At 44.6% G+C, this 20,453-nt stretch overlaps 1 protein-coding gene across 1 annotated transcript; it reads left to right on the top strand.

Annotated features, from left to right (window-relative positions):
- The first annotated feature begins 4,586 nt into the window (after positions 1–4,586).
- cnih1 (cornichon family member 1) lies at positions 4,587–19,813 on the top strand. Its single transcript, XM_070877481.1, has 3 exons — positions 4,587–4,759; positions 5,380–5,448; positions 19,697–19,813. Exons 1-3 carry the CDS (start codon positions 4,679–4,681, stop codon positions 19,811–19,813), a joined length of 267 nt encoding a protein of 88 aa, XP_070733582.1. The 5' UTR covers positions 4,587–4,678.
- The last annotated feature ends 640 nt before the right edge of the window (positions 19,814–20,453 follow it).

The raw sequence follows: 20,453 nt of genomic DNA, 5'->3' as shown, positions 1-20,453 counted from the left end.
TAGTCTCTTGAACACTCTTAGTTCAGATTAACTCTATTTATTTGGGAGATCTCAAACAGCCATGTGCAGATTAAAATGGAGTTCCTCATCAGACAAGCAGGTTTCCTACAAACAGAAACAGGACTCTCGACCTCATAGCTAGAGGGCGCTATACATTATATCTGGACTGGGGGGGTTAAGAACTTGAACTGGGATGGGGCAAGAACTTCGGCTGGGGGATGGGGCAGGAACATAGGCTGGGATGGGGCAGGAATGTGAGCTGGGGGATGGAGCAGGAACATAAGCTGGGATGGGGCAGGAACTTGGGGGGGGGGGGGTGAAGGGATGTCTTAACCTGTGAGAGTGAGCTCACCTGTCTGGAGTCGGCAGTCAGAATGGCTCGAATTACACTTTGCAAAGTCACTGATTACGTAGGCAAGGAGATTCTAATTACACATTCTCGAGAAACTGCTGGGTGTGTCTTATCCTCCAAGGGAACCAATCAGCATGTTACTGTTGCAAAAAAATGCATCCTTTTGCGACTGCAAGGCTGTTTCCACTGGGGTTCCACAGGGTTCAGTACTCCATCCCTTGCTTTTTGTAGTATATATTAATGATTTAGACTTAAATGTAGATGATACAAAAATTGGCTGTGTGGTTGACAATGAGGAGGAAAGCTTCAGACTGCAGGAAGATATCGATGAACTGGTCAGTTGGGCAGAAAAGTGGAAAATGGAATTCAATCCGGAAAAGTGTGAGGTCATGCATTAGGGGAGGGGCAACAAGGCAAGGGAATACACAACAAATGGGAGGATACTGAGAGGTGTGGAGGAATAGAGGGACTTTGGAGTGTATGTCCACAGATCCCTGAAGGTAGCAGGTCAGGTCGATAAGGTAGTTAAAAAGGCATAGAATGCCTTCCTTTATTAGCCGAGGCATAGGATATAAGAGCATGGAAGTTATGCTGGAACTGTATACAACACTGGTTAGACCACAGCTTGAGTACTGCATGGTTCTAGTCACCTTATAGAAAAGATGTGATTGCACTAGAGAGGGTGCAGAGGAGATTTACGAGGATGTTGCCACAACTGGAAAATTTTAGCTATGAGGAAAGATTGGATAGGCTGGGATTGTTTTCTTTGGAACAGAGGAGGCTGAGGGGAGATTTAAGTGAGGTGTATAAAATTATGAGGGCCTTAAATAAGAGTGGATAGGAAGGACCTGTTTCCCTTAGCAGAGGGATCAATAACCAGGAGGCATAGAGATAAAATAGTTCATAGAAGGATTAGAGGGGAGATGAGGACAATTTTTTTCACCCAAAGGATGGTGGGGGGGTCTGGAATCCACTGCCTGAATGGGTGGTAGAGGCAGAAGTCTCATCACATTTAAAAAATACTTGGATGCGCACTTAAAGAGTGTGACTTACAGGGCTACAGACCTTGTGGTGTATGTAGGCACCTTTAGTAATGACTCCACAAGGCAGGATATGGTACTTAAACTGTGCAGACCTGCAATCCTTTATTAGCAGCTCCTAAGTGACGACAACAAGCTGTGTGTTCCTTTTTATACTGGGTTACCTGCCGTGTGCAGGGAACCCCTGGGTCTCCAGCAACAGCACCCTCTAGTGTACCGGTAAGGTGTGTACAGTATAAGGGTACATTCAATGTTGCATACAGTGTTAGAAATCACACAGTGAACAGGCATGCCTACACAACAGACCTAGTGATAGAAGGTGGTTTAAGCTGGGTAGCTCTTTTTTGACCGACAGGGGTACACGATGGGGTGAATGGCCTCCTTCTGTGTCGTAATTTTCTATGATTATATGATCTCTATTTGTGCCATTAATTCATCTCTTGTTAAAAATGCTTTGTGCATTCAGATGTAGCCCCTTTAATTTGAACTTTTTACAATGTTTCCCTGATGTGGCCTTAGTTGCTGATGTCCTATGACTGTTATTAAACTCTGTTCCTTCCTGACAAAATCTGCTTGATTTAACCTAAATCACTACTCAGCTCTATAGCCTTGACTTTTCTCTTCAGACTTATAAATTCACCCTTATCTGAACCCTACCTCCTCCTTATTAGTTTAAAGCCATATTTATCGCCCTATTTATTTGATTCGCCGGGACACTGGTCCCAGCCCGATTTAAGTGGAGTCCGTCCCAATGGAACAGCTCCCTCTTTCCCCAATACTAAATTTGTATGGTTATATATTGAAAACTTCAAGTACGTTGCTTTAAGGTGTTAGATGGATCTCTGGAAAACGACATGATCATGGTATATGGTATCAGTATGTAATTTTGGTACATGAAGATTGGTCACTTTTGAATAACTGAATGATTTTTGGCACTTTGCAATTGTACGAAAGCAGCAGGTGGCATGTTCAAGAGGGGGAAAAAGTGATTCATGATACAACCTAATGAATCGCTGTTGTTATTCCACAACCCAACTGTGAAAAGTAAGTTTTTTAAAAAAGTTAATCTATAAGGTTTTTACAACTTTTTCTCGGTTTCTCTATTTTGTTTTGTGGACTACTAAGTGAATCAAGGGGTATGGTGAGAAAGCAGGAATGGGGTACTAAAGTTGCATGTTCAGCCATGAACTCATTGAATGGCGGTGCAGGCTAGAAGGGCCAAATGGACTACTCCTGCACCTATTTTCTATGTTTCTATGTCACTGGGTCCAAGTTTCCACAAGAAAAAAAACGGGCGCCCCTCCGAGCTGGGCGCCCGTTTTTCGCGCCTATAACGGCGCCTAAAAAAATCCTTGGTATTCTCCACCTACTTACAGGTCCTCTGGCCCTTGGCGCAGCCAGCACGAGCTGTGGGGGGGGGCGGAGCCAGGTTCCTGCGCTGAAAACAGTGCCGGGACCTCTGCACATGCACGCTACAGTCGGCACGCAAGTGCAGTAGCTCCAGGCGCCGAACTGTGTGGGAGGGGCCCGAAGCATGCAGCCCCTAGCCCTGGCTGAATGGCCTCACTGGGGCTGCGTGAATAAGGCTCCTCCCACAGCCAGCTCCTGCTCCCCGCCCCCGACAAGACCCGACACCCGCCCCCCCCACCCCCGCCGACCACACCCGATCTGACACCCGCTCTCCCCCCCCCCCCGCCGACCAGACCCGACCCGACACCCGCTCCCCCCCCGCTGACTGACCCGACCCCCCCCGCGCTCTCCCCCCCCCCCCGCTCTCTCTCCCCCCCCGCTCTCTCTCTCCCCCCCGCTCTCTCTCCCCCCCCCCCGCTCTCTCTCCCCCCCCCGCTCTCTCTTCCCCCCCCCGCTCTCTCTCCCCCCTCCGCTCTCTCTCCCCCCCCCCCGCTCTCTCTCCCCCCCCCCGCTCTCTCTCCCCCCCCGCTCTCTCTCCCCCCTCCCGCGCTCTCTCTCTCTCTCTCTCCCCCCTCCCTCCCCCTCTCCCTCTCTCCCCCTCTCTCTCTCTCCCTCCCTCCCTCCCTCCTCTCTCTCTCTCTCCCTCCCTCCCCTCTCTCTCTCTCTCCCTCCCTCCCTCCCTCCCCTCTCTCTCTCTCTCTCCCTCCCTCCCTCCCTCCCCTCTCTCCCTCCCTCCCTCCCTCCCCTCTCTCTCTCTCTCTCTCTCCCTCCCTCCCTCCCCTCTCTCTCTCTCTCTCTCCCTCCCCCCTCTCTCTCCCTCCCTCCCCCCCTCTCTCCCCCCCCTCTCTCTCTCCCCCCTCCCTCCCCCTCTCTCTCTCCCCCCTCCCTCCCCCTCTCTCTCTCCCCCCTCCCTCCCCCTCTCTCTCTCCCCCCTCCCTCCCCTCTCTCTCTCCCTCCCCCCCCTCTCTCTCTCTCTCCCCCTCCCCCCTCTCTCTCTCTCGCTCTCTCTCTCTCTCCCTCCCCCCCCTCTCTCTCTCTCTCCCCCTCCTGCTCAGCGGCACGAACGGCTGCAGAATACTCCCTGGCTGAAGCACTTTCACACAGGTAGGAAGATGATTTATTTAATCTTTTCTTGGCTTATAAATGTTTATTCAGGTTGGATTTATTTGTATAATATTTGTAGAAGTATAAATAAGGATTGATTGTCGAATTTAATGAGTTCCCTTCCCACCCCCCTCCCCCCCCACCTCGTTCTGGACGCCTAATTTGTAACCTGCGCCTGATTTTTTAATGTGTAGAACAGGTTTTTTCAGTTCTACAAAAATCTTCACTGGCTCCATTCTACTTTAGTTTGGAGTACATTTTCACTGTGGAAACTTTCAAATCAGGCGTCAGTGGCCGGACACGCCCCCTTTTGAAGAAAAAATTCTGTTCTAAACTAGACCTGTTCTACCTGACTAGAACTGCAGAAAAAAAAATGTGGAGAATTGCGATTTCTAAGTTCTCCACCAGTTGCTCCTAAAAATCAGGCGCGAATCATGTGGAAACTTGGGTTCTATGTTTCCCTGACCTCTGCCAGTTGCTATAGTAATATCAACTTGAAACCTACCTGCGTTAAATAAATAAAAGGGCCACTAGCGGCATTTTTATTTACTGCAATTGTTTTTTTTGTCTCATTTTAAGGGCAAGCACGAAGTTGTCACTTTGCTGGTTACTGGGAGCCTAGCAACACAGACTCTGTATCCCCAACAAGCACAAGGGCGAGCTCGGGAGCAAGGCCTGGCGTACCACGTGACCAGGGAGTGAGCGACGTGTTGACGTCAGTGGCTAGTTAGTGAGCCTGGCCGGCTCCGCCGTCTGTCCGCCCTGATCCAAGATGGCGTTTACATTCGCGGCCTTTTGTTATATGTTGGCGCTGCTCCTCACCGCCGCCCTCATATTTTTTGCTATTTGGCATGTGAGTATTCGATTATTCCGCTTTTACATCTGCGACGTTTTTATGGACTTTTTGTTTTGCAAACGTCATTTCTTCTAGGTAAATGTGGAGGAGAGAAGCTGCTCTCGGTAGATTTACCGGTTGGTCCTGACGGTTTGCGGCTGTCATCAGGCCTGAGGGGAAGGATGTCTCATAGATTCCCAGACCAAATCACTGATTTTCCACTTTCTCAGTAAATTTCGGAAATATATCCTCATTCAGACCGTGTTGTTTAAAACGATCTTAGTTTCTGGCGGGATCAGTCTCCTTGGATGGAGCTAAGTGCACACCTAAAATTGAATGAATCGATCAGGGATTATTGTTGCCACAGTCTATACAAATTGGCTTCAACATCCCGATTAATTCAGCACCATATAGTCAGTTTTGCTAAATGTAATGCTAGTTACTGCAGATTTTTTGATGCGTGCAAAGGGGATGCAATTTATATTGTATTTAACAGCCTTATCAAGAAGAGCTGTGTACAGTATAGATTTACATTGAATTCCCCTTTTATTTGGTTGCATAGTGTAGTCTAGATCAACCAACGGTTTGTGATTTTGCAAATATGAGATAACTGTTATGCCGTTGATACTCTCTTCCAGATTATAGCGTTTGATGAATTGAAGACTGACTACAAGAATCCTATAGACCAATGTAATACACTCAATCCTGTAAGTTACTGTGGGGTGATTTTGAATATTTATGAACAGTTTATTTTGCTTTCTGCCTGGAGAGCTGTTTTTCTTTGAGTCTATTGATTCACGCTTGCTTCACCTTTGTATTCTGACTGTTGTTAATCTACAGTGATCTTGTCAGCTGTCGTACTAACATTCTTTCAATCTGCTTTTGTCATTTTTTCGGCACAAAGACAGTTGTAAAGGTCAAAAAGATTAAAAGAGTCAAAATGGCATTAAAGGTTTGTACTAATTTCTAGTTAAAATGCCTTTCAATTTAAAACTTTTTTCTTGGGGTCATATGTGAACGTCTTTCAGGTCCAAATTTACAATCTACTGGAGTAAAATCAAACAATTTGTTTACTTATTTGCAATTAAAAATATTACTGTAATGAAATAAATGCTTGCAGTACAGGGAGTATTACAATTAAAAATTAACTTGTATGCTGTGCCTACTTAGGGTGATTATACATGAGTGAGTAATTTGGAACTATTTTAACCTGCATACATTTTGAAATTGATAAATGTGTTAAACTTATCAAATTAACTTAAATTACAGGTGCAGTTGTAAGTTTTAACAGTAAAACAAATTCAATAAAAGTACTAAAGATGCATAAATTACAATATTGATGAGACCACTTAACTGAAAGACTATTGTAAATGACCCAGCCCGGCATCATCAAACATAACCCATTATTGTGCATACAGTGGAACATTTAATTATTTTTGGTGATAAATATTCATCTTAATAATGAGATTCTGGTGGGGGGAGTCTTTCAAGAAATGAAAAGATACACTCAGAAGGCATATTAGTTATTTATGGAACTGCCATACATGTATTTTTATTAATCATATGGACTAGCAAAATGTCAATCTTTTAATTTGTAATTTATTGGCTGAAACTCTTGTTTATCAGATCATAAGATAATTATGGATGACCGGCTAATTGGCAAATCTTCATTCATCCAGCCTGAACAACCATCAAGTTCCCCACCCCCCAACTGTGGCATCCAATTGTTTCTTAAATGATTCATGTGTTTTAACCTCCCCTACTCTATCTGGAGGTTCATTCCATCTACTCCATGTCCTAAATTTGCCTTTTACTAGTTTTGCAATTTAGTTTTAAATAATTTTCCAGATAAACTTTCTCCATTCTATTTAAAATCTTGCATACCTCTAGAAGATTACCCTTGCACTACCTTTCCAAGTGGAAAAATTCAGGTTTCTCCAGTCTTCATAATTCAGACCTCTAGCACTAGGAATCAGCATTGTGGCTCTTCTTCGCACTGTCTCTAGTGCCTGAAAGTCTACCTTGTGTCTCAGTGTCCAGAAATGGAAACTGTACTCTACTCTAGGTGTAGTGTAATCAGAGCACTATAGAGTTCAAGGATGACTTCCTCTGGCTTGTGCTTTATCGTTCTAACAGTATAATGCAGCACTCTATTAGCTTTGTTGATTGCTCCATTGGTTGAACATATTGACCATTGAGTCTACTATATCAATCCTTTCCTATTTCATCATCATCATCTGTGGAGTATGTGTGTCACCCATTTTTCCTTGTGTGCAGTAAAATAAATAATTATACCGTACAGTTTTCTGCATTAAATTTCATTTGCCATTGTTCAGCCCAGTTAGATATTTTGTCCAACACATTTTGCAATTTCTGAGCTCCATCATACAAATCCTTTGCCCTCTGAGTTTAATATATGCAAATTTGACCCATTTGTAATGTGTTTAATGAATCCAAATTATTGATGTAGATTAGAAATGGAATTTTTCAATAGAATACTTTTCAACATTTATTGTTGCAATATCGAGTACCTGTCATGAGATTTTACAATAGCATGAACAATTGTATGTTAGATTAAGTGGGGGGAAAAATTGGAATTTTAGTGACTGGCTTATATATCACCTAATGGTGAACACATAACTGTCTACTTTGCTCAAACCAATTCACTGTGGATCATTTGCTAATGGAATGAATGGCTGATTGTTGCACATGGCTGCATGTTTTCGAACAAAATCATATTGCTGTAAATATGTTTCAAACATTTTTTAAAGCACTTTAATTGAGATGTATCCAGCGCAGCTATTTAACATTTCAGGATTGCACATTTGAGTAATTATTTTTGGAGTACCTTCTAGCTGTTTTTTTAAAAAAGAAATGTTAGATTTTCCATCACCACTTTCCTTTAATCAATGTTAAACCTCAACTTGTATTTATGCTGCTCATCAAGTCAACCTGTGGACATCACTGGATACAGACTACCCTCAAGAAATTGTGCTTGAATAATTGGGAAAGGAATCTTTGATGATGAGCTTTCTCCCAGAAGTAGCTTTGGTGCGAGGGTTACCTATGATCAGTTCAAGTTGGGCCTTCCCAATTAGAGTCCAGTAGTGTTTGTAATCACTGCGCTATTTGTGAGTTCAAATCGCACAGTTTGAGAATTTGAATTCAGTTTGAAAAAAATTGTGAATAAAAAGCTGGTATCACCTAAACGTGACCATGAAGCTGTCAGATTGTTGTAAAAACTCAACTGGTTTGCTGCTGTCCTAATATGTCACTCCAGTCCCATGCCAATATGGTTGTCTCTTAACTGCTCTCTGAAATGCCTAAACAAGCCACTCAATTGTATCAAACTGCTACCTCAGGGCATCTAGGGATGGGCAATAAATTCTGCCCTTGCCAGCGGCATCCGCACCCTGAAAATGAATTAAAGAAAATTCTGTCTCCGTCACCTTGGAGAAATGTATAGTAACGATATCTTGTCCAGATGATATTCTGTTTTTTCCTCCCAGTTTTTTTTTCTTTACTACTTCCCTTTCTGAAGAAAGTGACTGAGTTTTAGTTTCACAGTTGGAGATAGTTCATTTCAGTACCTTGTCCAAGCAGTTATTCATGTGAGTGCGTACAATCGGCATCAGTGGGTTTGACAGTTGAGGTCATCACATGAAGGCTGTATCAGGCTCAGCTGTTCATGAACTTCCAGGATGGTTTGTGTATACTGTTTTTCTTTCTCTCTGAAGCCTACTGTAGTACCCTCACTGTTACCATGGATAAGAATGTCAAATATAAACACAGACCAGGGATTAATTCTGGGAGCTTACTGTTCTGTTTTGCAATGTACTGCATGGCAAGACATTCATTTACTGAACCACTGCTTGCATATTTCTGCCTTTTTAGGTAGAGAAACAGCTCTTTGACATGGATTTGGAATTTTGTGCAATATATCATTGAGTAGTATTGCATAGATTTTACAGCACAGAAACAGGCCATTCAGCTCAACTGGTTTATGCTGGTGTTTATGTTCCACACAAGCTTTCTCCCACCCTTCTTCACCTAACCTTATCAGCATATCTTTCTATTCCTTTCTCCCTCATGTACTTATCTAGCTTCCTATTAAATGCATCTAAGCTATTCGCCTCTCTTGCGTACCTGTAAAGCATGCACTCCCATGTTCTGCCACCAGGGAGCGCATCCCCTGAAGTCCCAAGAAATCCCAGCATCCCTTGGGAGCATTGTATATAAGCCGGCCCCCAAGGCCTGTTACTTACTCTGGAATGTCTTAATAAAGACTGAGGTCGCAGTTACTTTAACCTCCCTGTGTGCAGTCTCATCTGTGTTAGGAACACAAGAACTGGCGACGAGTACACAAATCCAATGTAAAGATGCAGCAAACTGTGGGCATCCTGGAAAAGTTCTCGGAGGGTGAGGACTGGGAAGCCAATGTCGAACGGTTAGACCAGTACTTTGCAGCCAACGAGCTGGACCGAGAAGAAAGCGCCGCAAATAGGAGAGCGGTCCTCTTCACAGTCTGCGGGGCACCGACCTACAGCCTCATGAAGAATCTTCTGGCTCCGGTGAAACCCACAGATAAGTCGTATGAGGAGCTGTGTACACTGGTTCGGGAGCATCTTAATCCGAGGGAGAGCGTGCTGATGGTGAGGTATTGGTTCTATAAGTACCAGCGATCTGAAGGTCAGGAAGTGGCGAGCTATGTCACCGAGCTAAGGCGACTTGCAGGACAATGTGAGTTTGATGGCTACCTGGAGCAAATGCTCAGACTTTCTTTGTACTGGGCATTGGCCACGAGACCATCCTACGAAAACTTTTGACTGTAGAGACACCGACCCTCAGTAAGGCCATTGCGATAGCACAGGCGTTTATGTCCACCAGTGATAACACCTAACAAATATCTCAGCACACAAGTGCTAGCAATGTTCATAAATTAACTGGAACTGTGTTTGTGAGCAGAAATGTACAGGGCAGAAACCACGAGTCTGCAACTGCCAGCGGGCCTCAGATGACCCAGAGTCCGCAACAAAGGATGAATGCAAGGCAATTCACACCTTGTTGGCGTTGTGGAGGCTTCCATTCAGCCTATTCATGCCGCTTCAAAGGGTATGTTTGCAAGAGCAGTGGAACAATGGGGCACCTCCAACGAGCTGCAAGCTCTGCAAAACCTGTTAACCACCACGTGGCAGAGGAAGATCGGTCCATGGTGGACCAAAGCAATTTCAAGCCTCGGAGAGAGGAGGCAGATGCTGAAGTACACTGGGTGCACACATTTTCGACGAAATGGTCACCTGTAATGCTAAATGTAGAATTGAATGGCTTACCTGTAGCCATGGAACTGGACACTGGTGCTATCCAATCCATCATGAGTAAAACGATGTTTGAGAGACTGTGGTGCAACAAGGCACTCAGACCAGCCCTGAGTCCCATCCAACGAAACTGAGAACGTACACCAAAGAGCTTATCAGTGTCCTGGGCAGCGCCATGGTCAAGGTCACCTACGAGGGCACGGTGCACGAACTGCCACTCTGGATTGTCCCGGGCAATAGCACCACAGTGCTTGGAAGGAGCTGGCTGGGCAAAATCCACTGGAACTGGGATGACATCCAAGCGCTATCACATGTTGAAGAGGCCTCATGTACCCAGGTCTTAACAAATTTCCTTCCCTTTTTGAGCCAGACATTGGAAACTTTTCCGGGGCGAAGGTGCGAATCCACTTGGTCCCAGAGGCACGACCCATTCACCACAAGGCGCGAGCGGTACCTCTCATGATGAGGGAGAGAATGGAAATCGAGCTGGACAGGCTGCAACGCGAGGGCATCATCTCCCCAGTGGAATTCAGCGAGTGGGCCAGCCCGATTGTTCCAGTACTCAAAAGTGATGGCGCGGTCAGGATTTGTGGCGATTATAAAGTAACTATTAATTGTTACTCGCTACAGGACCAATAACCGCTACCTAAGGCAGCCAACCTATTTGCGACACTAGCAGGAGGCAAGACGTTCACCAAGCTCGACCTGACTTCGGCCTGCATGACACAGGAGCAGGAGGAGTCTTCGAAGGGCCTCACCTGTATCAACATGCACAAGGGACTGTTTATCTACAACAGATGCCCGTTTGGAATTCGGGCCGCTGCAGCGATCCTCCAGAGAAACATGGAGAGCCTACTCAAGTTGGTACCACGCACAGTGGTTTTTCAGGACAACATATCGGGCACGGGTCGGGACACCGAGCACCTACAAAACCTGGAGGAGGTCCTCCAGCGACTGGATCGCCTAGGGCTAGGCTGAAGAGGTCGAAATGCGTCTTCATGGCAACAGAAGTGGCGCTTTTGGGAAGAACGATCGCGGCGGACGGCATTCAGCCCACAGACGTCAAGACCGAGGCTATCAGGAACGCGCCCAGGCCACAGAACGTCACGGAGTTGCGGTCGTTCCTGGGACTCCTCAACTATTTTGGTAACTTCCTACCAGGGTTAAGCGCCCTCCTTAGAGCCCCAACATGTGTTATTGCGTAAAGGTGAGAACTGGGTTTTGGGGAAAAAACCAAGTAATTGCTTTTGAGAAAGCCAGAAACATTTTATGCTCCAACAAGCTGCTTGTATTGTATAACCCGTGTAAAAGACATGTATGCGTCATTGTACGGAGTCGGGTGTGTATTAGAACAAGCTAACGTCGCGGGGAAGTTGCAACCTGTCACCTATGCTTCCAGGAGCTTGCCTAAGGCCGAGGGCCTACAGCGTGATTGATAAAGAGGCATTAGCGTGTGTGTGTTCGGGGTAAAGAAAATGCATCAGTATCTGTTTGGCCTCAAATTTGAGCTGGAAACCGATCATAAGCCCCTCATATCTTTGTTCGCTGAAAACAAGGGGGTAAATACTAATGCCTCAGCCCGCATACGAAGGTGGGCACTCGCGCTATCAGCGTATAACTGTACCATCCGCCACAGGACAGGCACCGAGAACTGTGCGGATGCTCTGACAGCTACCATTGCCCACCACGGGGGTGGAAATGGCGCAGCCTGCAAACTTGTTGATGGTGGCACAGCCCGCAGACTTGTTGATGATCATGGAAACGTTTGAAAATGATAATCACCTGTCACGGCCCACCAGATTAGGACTTGGACCAGCCAAGATCCTCTGCTGTCCCTAGTAAAAAAAAAACTGTGTTCTGCATGGGAGCTGGGCCAGCATTCCCGTTGAAATGCAAGAGCTAATCAAGCCGTTCCAGCGGCAAAAGGACGAGCTGTCCATTCAGTCAGACTGCCTGTTGTGGGGTAACTGCGTAGTGCTACCCAAAAAGGGCAGGGAGACGTTCATCTCTGATCTCCACAGCACACACCCGGGTATAGTAATGGTGAAAGCAATTGCCAGATCCCATGTGTGGTGGCTCGGTATCTACTCTGACTTAGAGTCCTGTGTACGGCAATGCAGCGTGTGTGCTCAGTTGAGCAACGTGCCCAGAGAGGCACCACTAAGTTTGTGGTCCTGGCCCTCCAGACCATGGTCGAGGATCCATGTCGACTATGTGGGCCCGTTCGTCGGCAAAATGTTCCTGGTGGTGGTGGATGTGCTTTCAAAATGGATTGAATGTGAAATAATGTCGGGAAGCACTGCCACCATTGAAAGCCTGAGGGCCATGTTTGCCACCCACGACCTGCCTGACATACTGGTCAGTGACAATGGGCCATGTTTCACCAGTGCCGAATTTAAAGAATTCATGACCCGCAATGGGATCAAACATGTCACCTCGGCCCTGTTTAAACCAACCTCCAATGGGCAGGCAGAGTGGGCAACACAAACTATCAAACAGCGCCTCAAGCGAGTCACAAAAGGCTCACTCCAAACCCGCCTGTCCCGAGTACTGCTCAACTACCGCACGAGACCCCACTCGCTCACAGGGGTGCCCCTGGCTGAGCTACTCATGAAAAGGACACTTAAAACCAGACTCTCGCTGGCTCACCCCAACCTGCATGATCAGGTAGAGAGCAGGCGGCAGCAACAAAATGTAAACGATAGTCGCGCCACTGTGTCACGGGAAATTGATCTGAATGACCCTGTGTATGTGCTAAACTATGGACATGGTCCCAAGTGGATCGCGGGCACGGTGATCGCTAAAGAAGGGAATAGGATGTTTGTAGTCAAACTAGACAATGGACAAATTTGCAGAAAGCACCTGGACCAAACGAGGCTGTAGTTCCAGACTGCCCTGAACAACCCACAGCAGACACCACCTTTTTCGAGCCCACAACACACACCCAAAGGATCAACGATACCACGCCAGACCAGGAAATCGAACCCATCACGCCCAACAGCCCAGCAAGGCCAGGCTCACCCAGCAGCCCTGCAGGGCCAACAACACGCCAGCCCAGCAAGGGCACAGCCAACACACCAGAACAGACATTTGTACTGAGGCGGTCCACCAGGGAAAGAAAGGCTCCCGACCGTCTCACGTGTAAATAGTTTTCACTTTGATTTTGCGGGGGAGTGATGTTGTGTACCTGTAAAGCATGCACTCCCATGTTCTGCCACCAAGGAGCGCATCACCTGAAGTCCCAAGAAATCCCAGCACCCCTTGGGAGCACTGTATATAAGCCGGCCCTTGAGGCCTGTTCCTCACTCTGGAGTGTCTTAAGACTGAGGTCACTGTTACTTTAACCTTCCTGTGTGCAGTCTCATCTGTGTTAGGAACACAACAGCCTCAACATGTGTTAGTGAGTTCCACAGTCTTGCCATTCTCTGGGAAAGATACATTTCTCGTTAATTCTTTATTGGATTTATTAATCTTATATTTAGTTTTGGTCTCCGCCACAAGTGGTATCATCTTTGTCTTTCCTATCAAACCCCTTAAGAGGCATTTAAATTATTAGATTACCTTCTCTTCCAGAGAAAAGGGCTCCAGCCTGTTCAGCCTTTCCTGATGAATATAACCTCACAGTTGTGGTATCATCCTTGTGCATGCCTCATTGACCAAGCTTTTGGTCACCTGCGCTAATTTCTACTTGTGCGGCTCGGTATCAAATTTTTATCGCATAATACTTCTGTGAAGCACCTTGGGACGTTTCACTATGTTAAAGGTGCTATATAAATACAAGTTGTTGTTGTTGTAGATCACATACAGAAGGAGGGGAGATATTAAGAGTCGCTCTACTCCATTAGCTGATACTCAGCAGTGGCACAAAAGAACTGGAGAGGCGGGGTTGCAGTGGATGATGGGAATTTTCAAAGTTTAAAAAAATTTTTTATACCCAAACTGCTTGCAGCTCAGGCTATGCTACTCCAACTGGTTGAAAGATGGGAAAGCAGTGAAATTGATACACATTTTAAAAGAAACTTATCTAAACCAAATTTGTATCTGGCAATGGGACTGACGTGATATTGTTGAACCATTAGATTTGATTGATGTGTTTGTGACTTGCGATACTCTGAAATTTGTACTCATCATCATCATTTTGCCATTTCAAATTTTGATTTTTGGCATCTCTGTGCATGCTGAAGTGACATGGGTTTCTGCTCGATCCCGAAGCTTGCTTTAGCTACTTAGATATTTGGCTGGTAAAAACCCATAGCAATTTGTAAGAGTGGAGGCTACCCTATGTGAGTGGTTGTTGATGCTGAATCTGAGGAAAATAGTAAATAAAAATGTAACATAGGTTTAATGTTTTCAATCTTTCCTAATGACATCTCATAGTGGTGTCAACACTAAAGACACTTTACTTTGGTAACTGTAACTGCTGAAGGATTCTGAGCTGTCTCTTCAGTATTGGAGGGAATGCACGTTATCTGTCTGTACTGAAGGTACTTCAAAGGGTAGATGAGTCAGCACTGTTTCGGTAGACTGCTTGATGCGTGTCAGTAACAGTTACTACACTATTAATCCCTTAATTAATTGGGGAAAAAGAATGAATACACAGCTTTCACACTCGGTCCAGAAAGGTGTAGTTGTTCAAAATCTTTCCCCTGACTGCAAGAAGGGGACACAGCTAATAATTTGGGATTACTGACCGAGTTGGGGGTGGGGAAGGGAAGTAATCATACACATTCATGAAAAAGGACTGGAAAAAAACAACTGGTCAATCTAGACTGTCTCATCCAGACGTGGTGCAGCCTACATGCACCGTCGATTCAGTCCTCAGTCATGCAATATTCTGAAAAAAGAGAAAAATTCTTGGAGCAATTTAGGAAATAACTCTGGGAAGTTCCTCTCTGATCCTGGAAGGAAATCAAACATGCTCCAGGAGACTGAACTAACTGATACTCGTGAGTTCTAGTTTCACTTCGATAACCCTAGATGTCTTTCATTTGCAGAAATGCATCCCGCTCTTGATCTGTAAGAAAATTGCTTAGTTTCACACGTGTAAATGTTAATATCAGGAAAATCTGTCAAGCTAATTGTTGCCGTTGAACTATTCTGTGATTTACAGCTGAATTTAATTTGAAGATCAGACAGGCTTCACATTCTCTCTGCTCTCTCGTCTCTTTTTTGCTCACGCTCCTCCCCACCTCCCTGCCAGCCAATGTTACCTTTAACACAAAAGCAAAATACTGTGGATGCTGGAAATTTGAAATAAAAACAGAAAATGCTGGAAATATTTAGCAGGTCAGGCAGCATCTGGAGAAAGAAAGAGAGTTAACCTTTCAGATCGATGACCTTTCGTCAGAACTGGAAAAAGTTAAAAGATGTAACAAATTTTTACGCAAGTATAGCATCAGGGAAAAGGGGGGAGGGGAGGAAAGAACAAAAGGGAAGGTCTGATAGGATGGAAGGCAGGAGAGATTAAAAGTCAAAAGGGATGATGGTGGAAGGCAAAAGGAAATGGTAATGGAGAAAGTTAAGAAACAACAGATGATTTTAGATAGGGTGTAAATGGGAATGGCAGAATCATCAACAGCTGCTATGTGGAAAAAAATATGGGCAGAGATTATGGTCTGAAATTGTTGAACTCGTTTAGTCCAGAAGGCTGTAAAGTGCCTAATGGAAAGATGAGGTGCTGTTCCTCGAATTTGCGTTGAGCTTCGTTGGAACAGTGTAAGAGGCTGAGGACGGAGAGATCAGAGTGGGAGTGGAGTGGAGAATTAAAGTGACAGGCAACCGGAAGCTCAGGGTCACGCTTATGGACTGAACGGAGGTGTTGCTACAGTTGTACAGGGCATTGGTGAGGCCACACCTGGAGTATTGTGTACAGTTTTGGTCTCCTAACCTGAGGAAGGACATTCTTGCTATTGAGGGAGTGCAGCGAAGGTTCACCAGACTGATTCCCGGGATGGCGGGACTGACCTATCAAGAAAGACTGGATCAACTGGGCTTGTATTCACTGGAGTTCAGAAGAATGAGAGGGGACCTCATAGAAACATTTAAAATTCTGACGGGTTTAGACAGGTTAGATGCAGGAAGAATGTTCCCAATGTTGGGGAAGTCCAGAACCAGAGGTCACAGTCTAAGGATAAGGGGTAAGCCATTTAGGACCGAGATGCGGAGGAACTTCTTCACCCAGAGAGTGGTGAACCTGTGGAATTCTCTACCACAGAAAGTTGTTGAGGCCAATTCACTAAATATATTCAAAAAGGAGTTAGATTGGGTCCTTACTACTAGAAGGATCAAGGGGTATGGCGAGAAAGCAGGAATGGGGTACTGAAGTTGAATGTTCAGCCATGAACTCATTGAATGGCGGTGCAGGCTAGAAGGGCCGAATGGCCTACTCCTGCACCTATTTTCTATGTTTCTATGTTTCTATGTTCTGCAAAGCGGTCACCCAATCTGCGTTTGGTCTTCCCAATGTAGAGGAGACCGCATCGTGAGCAGTGAATACATTATACTAAATTGCAAGAAGTACAAGTAAACCATTGTTTCACCTGGAAGGAGTGCTTGGGACCCTAATCCGTGGGAAAGGAAGAGGTAAAAGGGTAGGTGTTGCATCTCCTGCGCTTGCATGCGAAGGTGCTGTGGGAAGGGGGAAGGTCTTTGGGGGTGGTTGAGGAGTGGACCCTTCGGAATGCTGAAAACAATGGGGAGGGGAAGATGTGTTTGGTGGTGGGATCATGCTGGAGATGGCGGAGGATGATTCCGTTGATGTGGAGGCTGTGGGGTGAAAGGTAAGGATGAGGGGAACCCTATCGTGGTTCTGGGAGGGGGGGGGAATGGGTGAGAACAGAAGTGTGGGAAATAGAATGGACACCGTCGAGGGCCATGTTAGCCACAGTGGAGGGGAATCCTTGTTTGAGGAAAAAGGAAGGCACATCGGAAGCACTAATATGGAAAGTGGCATCGTCGGAGAAACTGAGAGAATGGAATGGAGCCCTTTGGGATGCGGGGTGGGAGGAAGTGTAGTCCAGGTATCTGGGAGTCAGTGGGCTTATAGTGAATGTTTGTCAATAGCCTATCCCCAGAAATGGAGATGGAAGGCAAGGGAAGATGGACCATGTAAAGTTGAAGGAAGGGTGGAAATTGGAAGCAAAATGAATGAAATGTTCTAGGGCAAGATCAGGAAACGGCAACAATACAGCCATCAGTGTACTGGAAAAAGAGCTGAGGGAGGGGACCCGAATAGGACTGGAGCAAGGAATTTTCCACATATCCCATGAAAACGCAGGCATAGCTGGGACCCATGTGGGTTCCCATAGCACACCTTTAATTTGGAGGAAGTAAGTGGAGTCAAAGGAGAAGTTGTACAATGCAAGAACAAGTTCAGCCAGGTGTAGGAGAGGAGGAGAAGGGTGGTGGTGGATGGTGACGATTTGGGCCTCTGTTCAAGGAAGAAGTGGAGCGCCGTCAGGCCATCCTGGTGGGGAATGGAGGCGTGGAGGTTTGGACGTCCACGGTTGGGGCCAGGAAACTGTTAAAGTGGCACAGGATGCGGAAGAGTCGTGGACATTCCCTTTAATTGGCACGGTCGCGCAGCACTCTGCAGCTCCTGTGCAGCCGGCTATGAAATAGGAAAACGCATGCATGGTGTTTTGAATAGGTCGTGCTGCGTCTTAAAAGGGGCTGGGCAACCAAAAAAAATTGAAGGGGAACATTGCTGCCTGCCCTAACTTGCCCGCCCCCGTAGCCTGAATACTGCACTTTGTCTTGAATTGAAAAAAAACTTCTCTAAACTTTCACTGTTTGAAATATTAAAGAAAACAGTGTTTATCATTGCACTCTGCTTTCCATACAGTGGAACCAATATTATTTGCCAATTTCCATTGTTCTGGTTTGGGGGCATCCCTTCCATTTGGGGGCATGTAATCAAAATTGTACTGTGCCATGCTCTCCCTCAAACCAAATTTAGAAAAACAGGATGGGGTGTTTGGAAGTAACCATTTCATTGTGGGAAATTGTAACCTTCATTGAGTGAAATGACCTACAGTACAGACCATCATGAAAATTATAGACTGCTCTAAATGAGTGCAGTGCAAGATTACAGAACATTCTCATGTGTTCTGTATTGTGATGCTGAGGCAGTCTTCACAAGTTCCTCGTGGATGTGACCCCCACAGCAAAAAAAACCTTCCATAAATTGGCAATTTCACTCTGGTACTCCAATGAGGTGATTAATGTGAAAAGTGTAATGATTAACGCAGGTGCACGAGAGTGCTATTTTGCGTAGAGGCTAAAGTATACTGTTGGGTAGAGTAAAGGGAACATTCTCTTTAGCTGGTCTACTGTATCTGACTTAAGAATGCTTGATATTGAAATTGGGTGACAAAATTGCAAAAATATTCCACTTGCCGGCACTGGCATCCTTCATGTTGATTACCAAATTCATCTCTAAATATCTGAAAGGGAAAAAAGTATTCTTAAATTTTATAAAAAAACATTCTAAACACTTCTTCATTTTCCCTGTTTTCTCTCTTCCACCTTTATTTTTATATTCGCTTTTGCTTTAGAACTTTTTCTGTTTTTAAAACAAAACTTGAAACACTTGTCCTGAGTCCACAAATACTGCCATGATTGCAGGCCAATCATCTCTTGGCATGGTTTGTTTCTAGTGTCATATTTAAAGTGGGATCATTCAACAAGTTATTTTGTTTGCCTCACAATTGTGCCTGGATGAGACCACCTTGGTTGTGCTCTTCATTAAGAACAAGCTACAACATTTGTCTTAAATATTTTAGAAAATAGCAACAAAATTACCAGTTTCCATAACCTTGCATGTTGTATGGATGCTACATGTCTTGCTTTACTCCAAACTGCTGTTCCTGTTGGTGCTTTGTAACAATTACATAATTTGAATGAGATTTGTTAGAATTATTCTGCTCCATGTGCTGCCCCCATTGTTCTGACATGCCTGCCTCTCATCAGATGTGCAACTTGGACAGGACATGTAAATGTTTCTTTAGAATATTTTTAGTAAATTTTTACATTTTTAATTGAAAGAGTGTCTCTCATTTATTTTCTTTAGATTCCATGCAGTTATTTTTTTGTCTATCTGATGTGATCTCATTTGTTTACCCATATTGTAAGCAATGCTGGGAAATGACACATTTTACATGGACCTTTTAGCATGGGATAGATGCAGAGTAAAGTATCTCCATTTCCCAACACAGCTATTCCTGTGATTTTAGAGTCTGCCAATTTGGTGCTGATTGCTGACTTATGGTTAGTATTATGGACTTGCATCCATTAGCAACTGGATTGAGACTGCTCAAATGTTTACTTGGAACTCTCGGAGCCAGCAGACAAAGGAAACTAGCTGGATTTGAACTCTGGTCTCCAAAGGTAAAAGAGCAGTGTTTTAATATGCTGTGTTAGACTACCAGATGTGGAAATTTTGAGAATTTATCCTTTCGTACTCAAAATAAATCCTGATGAAAATGTCTATTGCGTTGGTGACTCTGAAACATTGGTACGATGGGATACCTATTGATTTAAAAAAAAAAGCATTTCCAATAGGATAATTTTTTTGCCATGGTTTAAAAGTGAAGTAAGTATAGTAAAAAAAAAAGACTCATTTTATAGTGTTTTTTTTCAGCTGGTACTTCCCGAGTACCTTATCCATGCCTTCTTCTGTGTCATGTTCCTCTGTGCAGCAGAGTGGCTTACACTGGGTCTCAATATGCCATTGCTAGGCTACCATATCTGGAGGTAAGTAGCTATTGTCTGCCATTTTCTATCTAATGTGTTTTAAGTTTTGTCTTGAATAGATAATTGAATTTATCGTGCTAAATATACATGTTGTTTATTTGCATCTTTTGTTGTACGTTATGTTCTGCCTCTAGATTCTATGTATTTTCCTCAAGCCTAGCACAAGTTATCTCCTTTTCATAAAGCACATTGGAATACTGAAATTCCAGCGTGAATACAGTTTGCTTTATGAAGATTTGTTAATTGAGCTGCTTCTACTTTTAATACCAAATGATTTTGAATTTGAATCCAATCTTGTCTTCATTCTTGGCAAATCTATCACTAAAATTGCTGTGAATATACAAAACGTGGTGGGAGAGGGCTTAATAAACACCATCATCAGTTAAGATTGTTTCAAATTGAACATTCCTGATCGCGCATATTTAACATCACTGAAATGTTCAGTTGGGCTGCAGAGTAACAGACTTGTTATGCCACAACAGAAATGGAAACATAATTTGAATAATATATTTATTTGAAGCAATAATATAATGCACTAAACATAATGAAGAGGACAGCTGATCCCACAACTTACAGCAGGTCCGGGATGCAATGTTACTTGTCTGTAGAAAATTACAGTTCAACATGATCAGATGCTAACACTT

Source organism: Pristiophorus japonicus, chromosome 4, assembly GCF_044704955.1.
Source record: "Pristiophorus japonicus isolate sPriJap1 chromosome 4, sPriJap1.hap1, whole genome shotgun sequence".
NCBI classification, from domain to species: Eukaryota; Metazoa; Chordata; class Chondrichthyes; family Pristiophoridae; genus Pristiophorus; species Pristiophorus japonicus.
This window is presented reverse-complemented; position numbering and strand designations above follow the sequence as displayed.

Bases quoted from the DNA above. Each gene is read 5' to 3' on its own strand.
- cnih1 (XM_070877481.1), top strand. From the start codon at position 4,679: ATGGCGTTTACATTCGCGGCCTTTTGTTATATGTTGGCGCTGCTCCTC. The intron at 4,760-5,379 runs GTGAGTATTCGA...ACTCTCTTCCAG, and splicing joins TATTTTTTGCTATTTGGCAT to ATTATAGCGTTTGATGAATT. The intron at 5,449-19,696 runs GTAAGTTACTGT...GTTTTTTTTCAG, and splicing joins AATGTAATACACTCAATCCT to CTGGTACTTCCCGAGTACCT.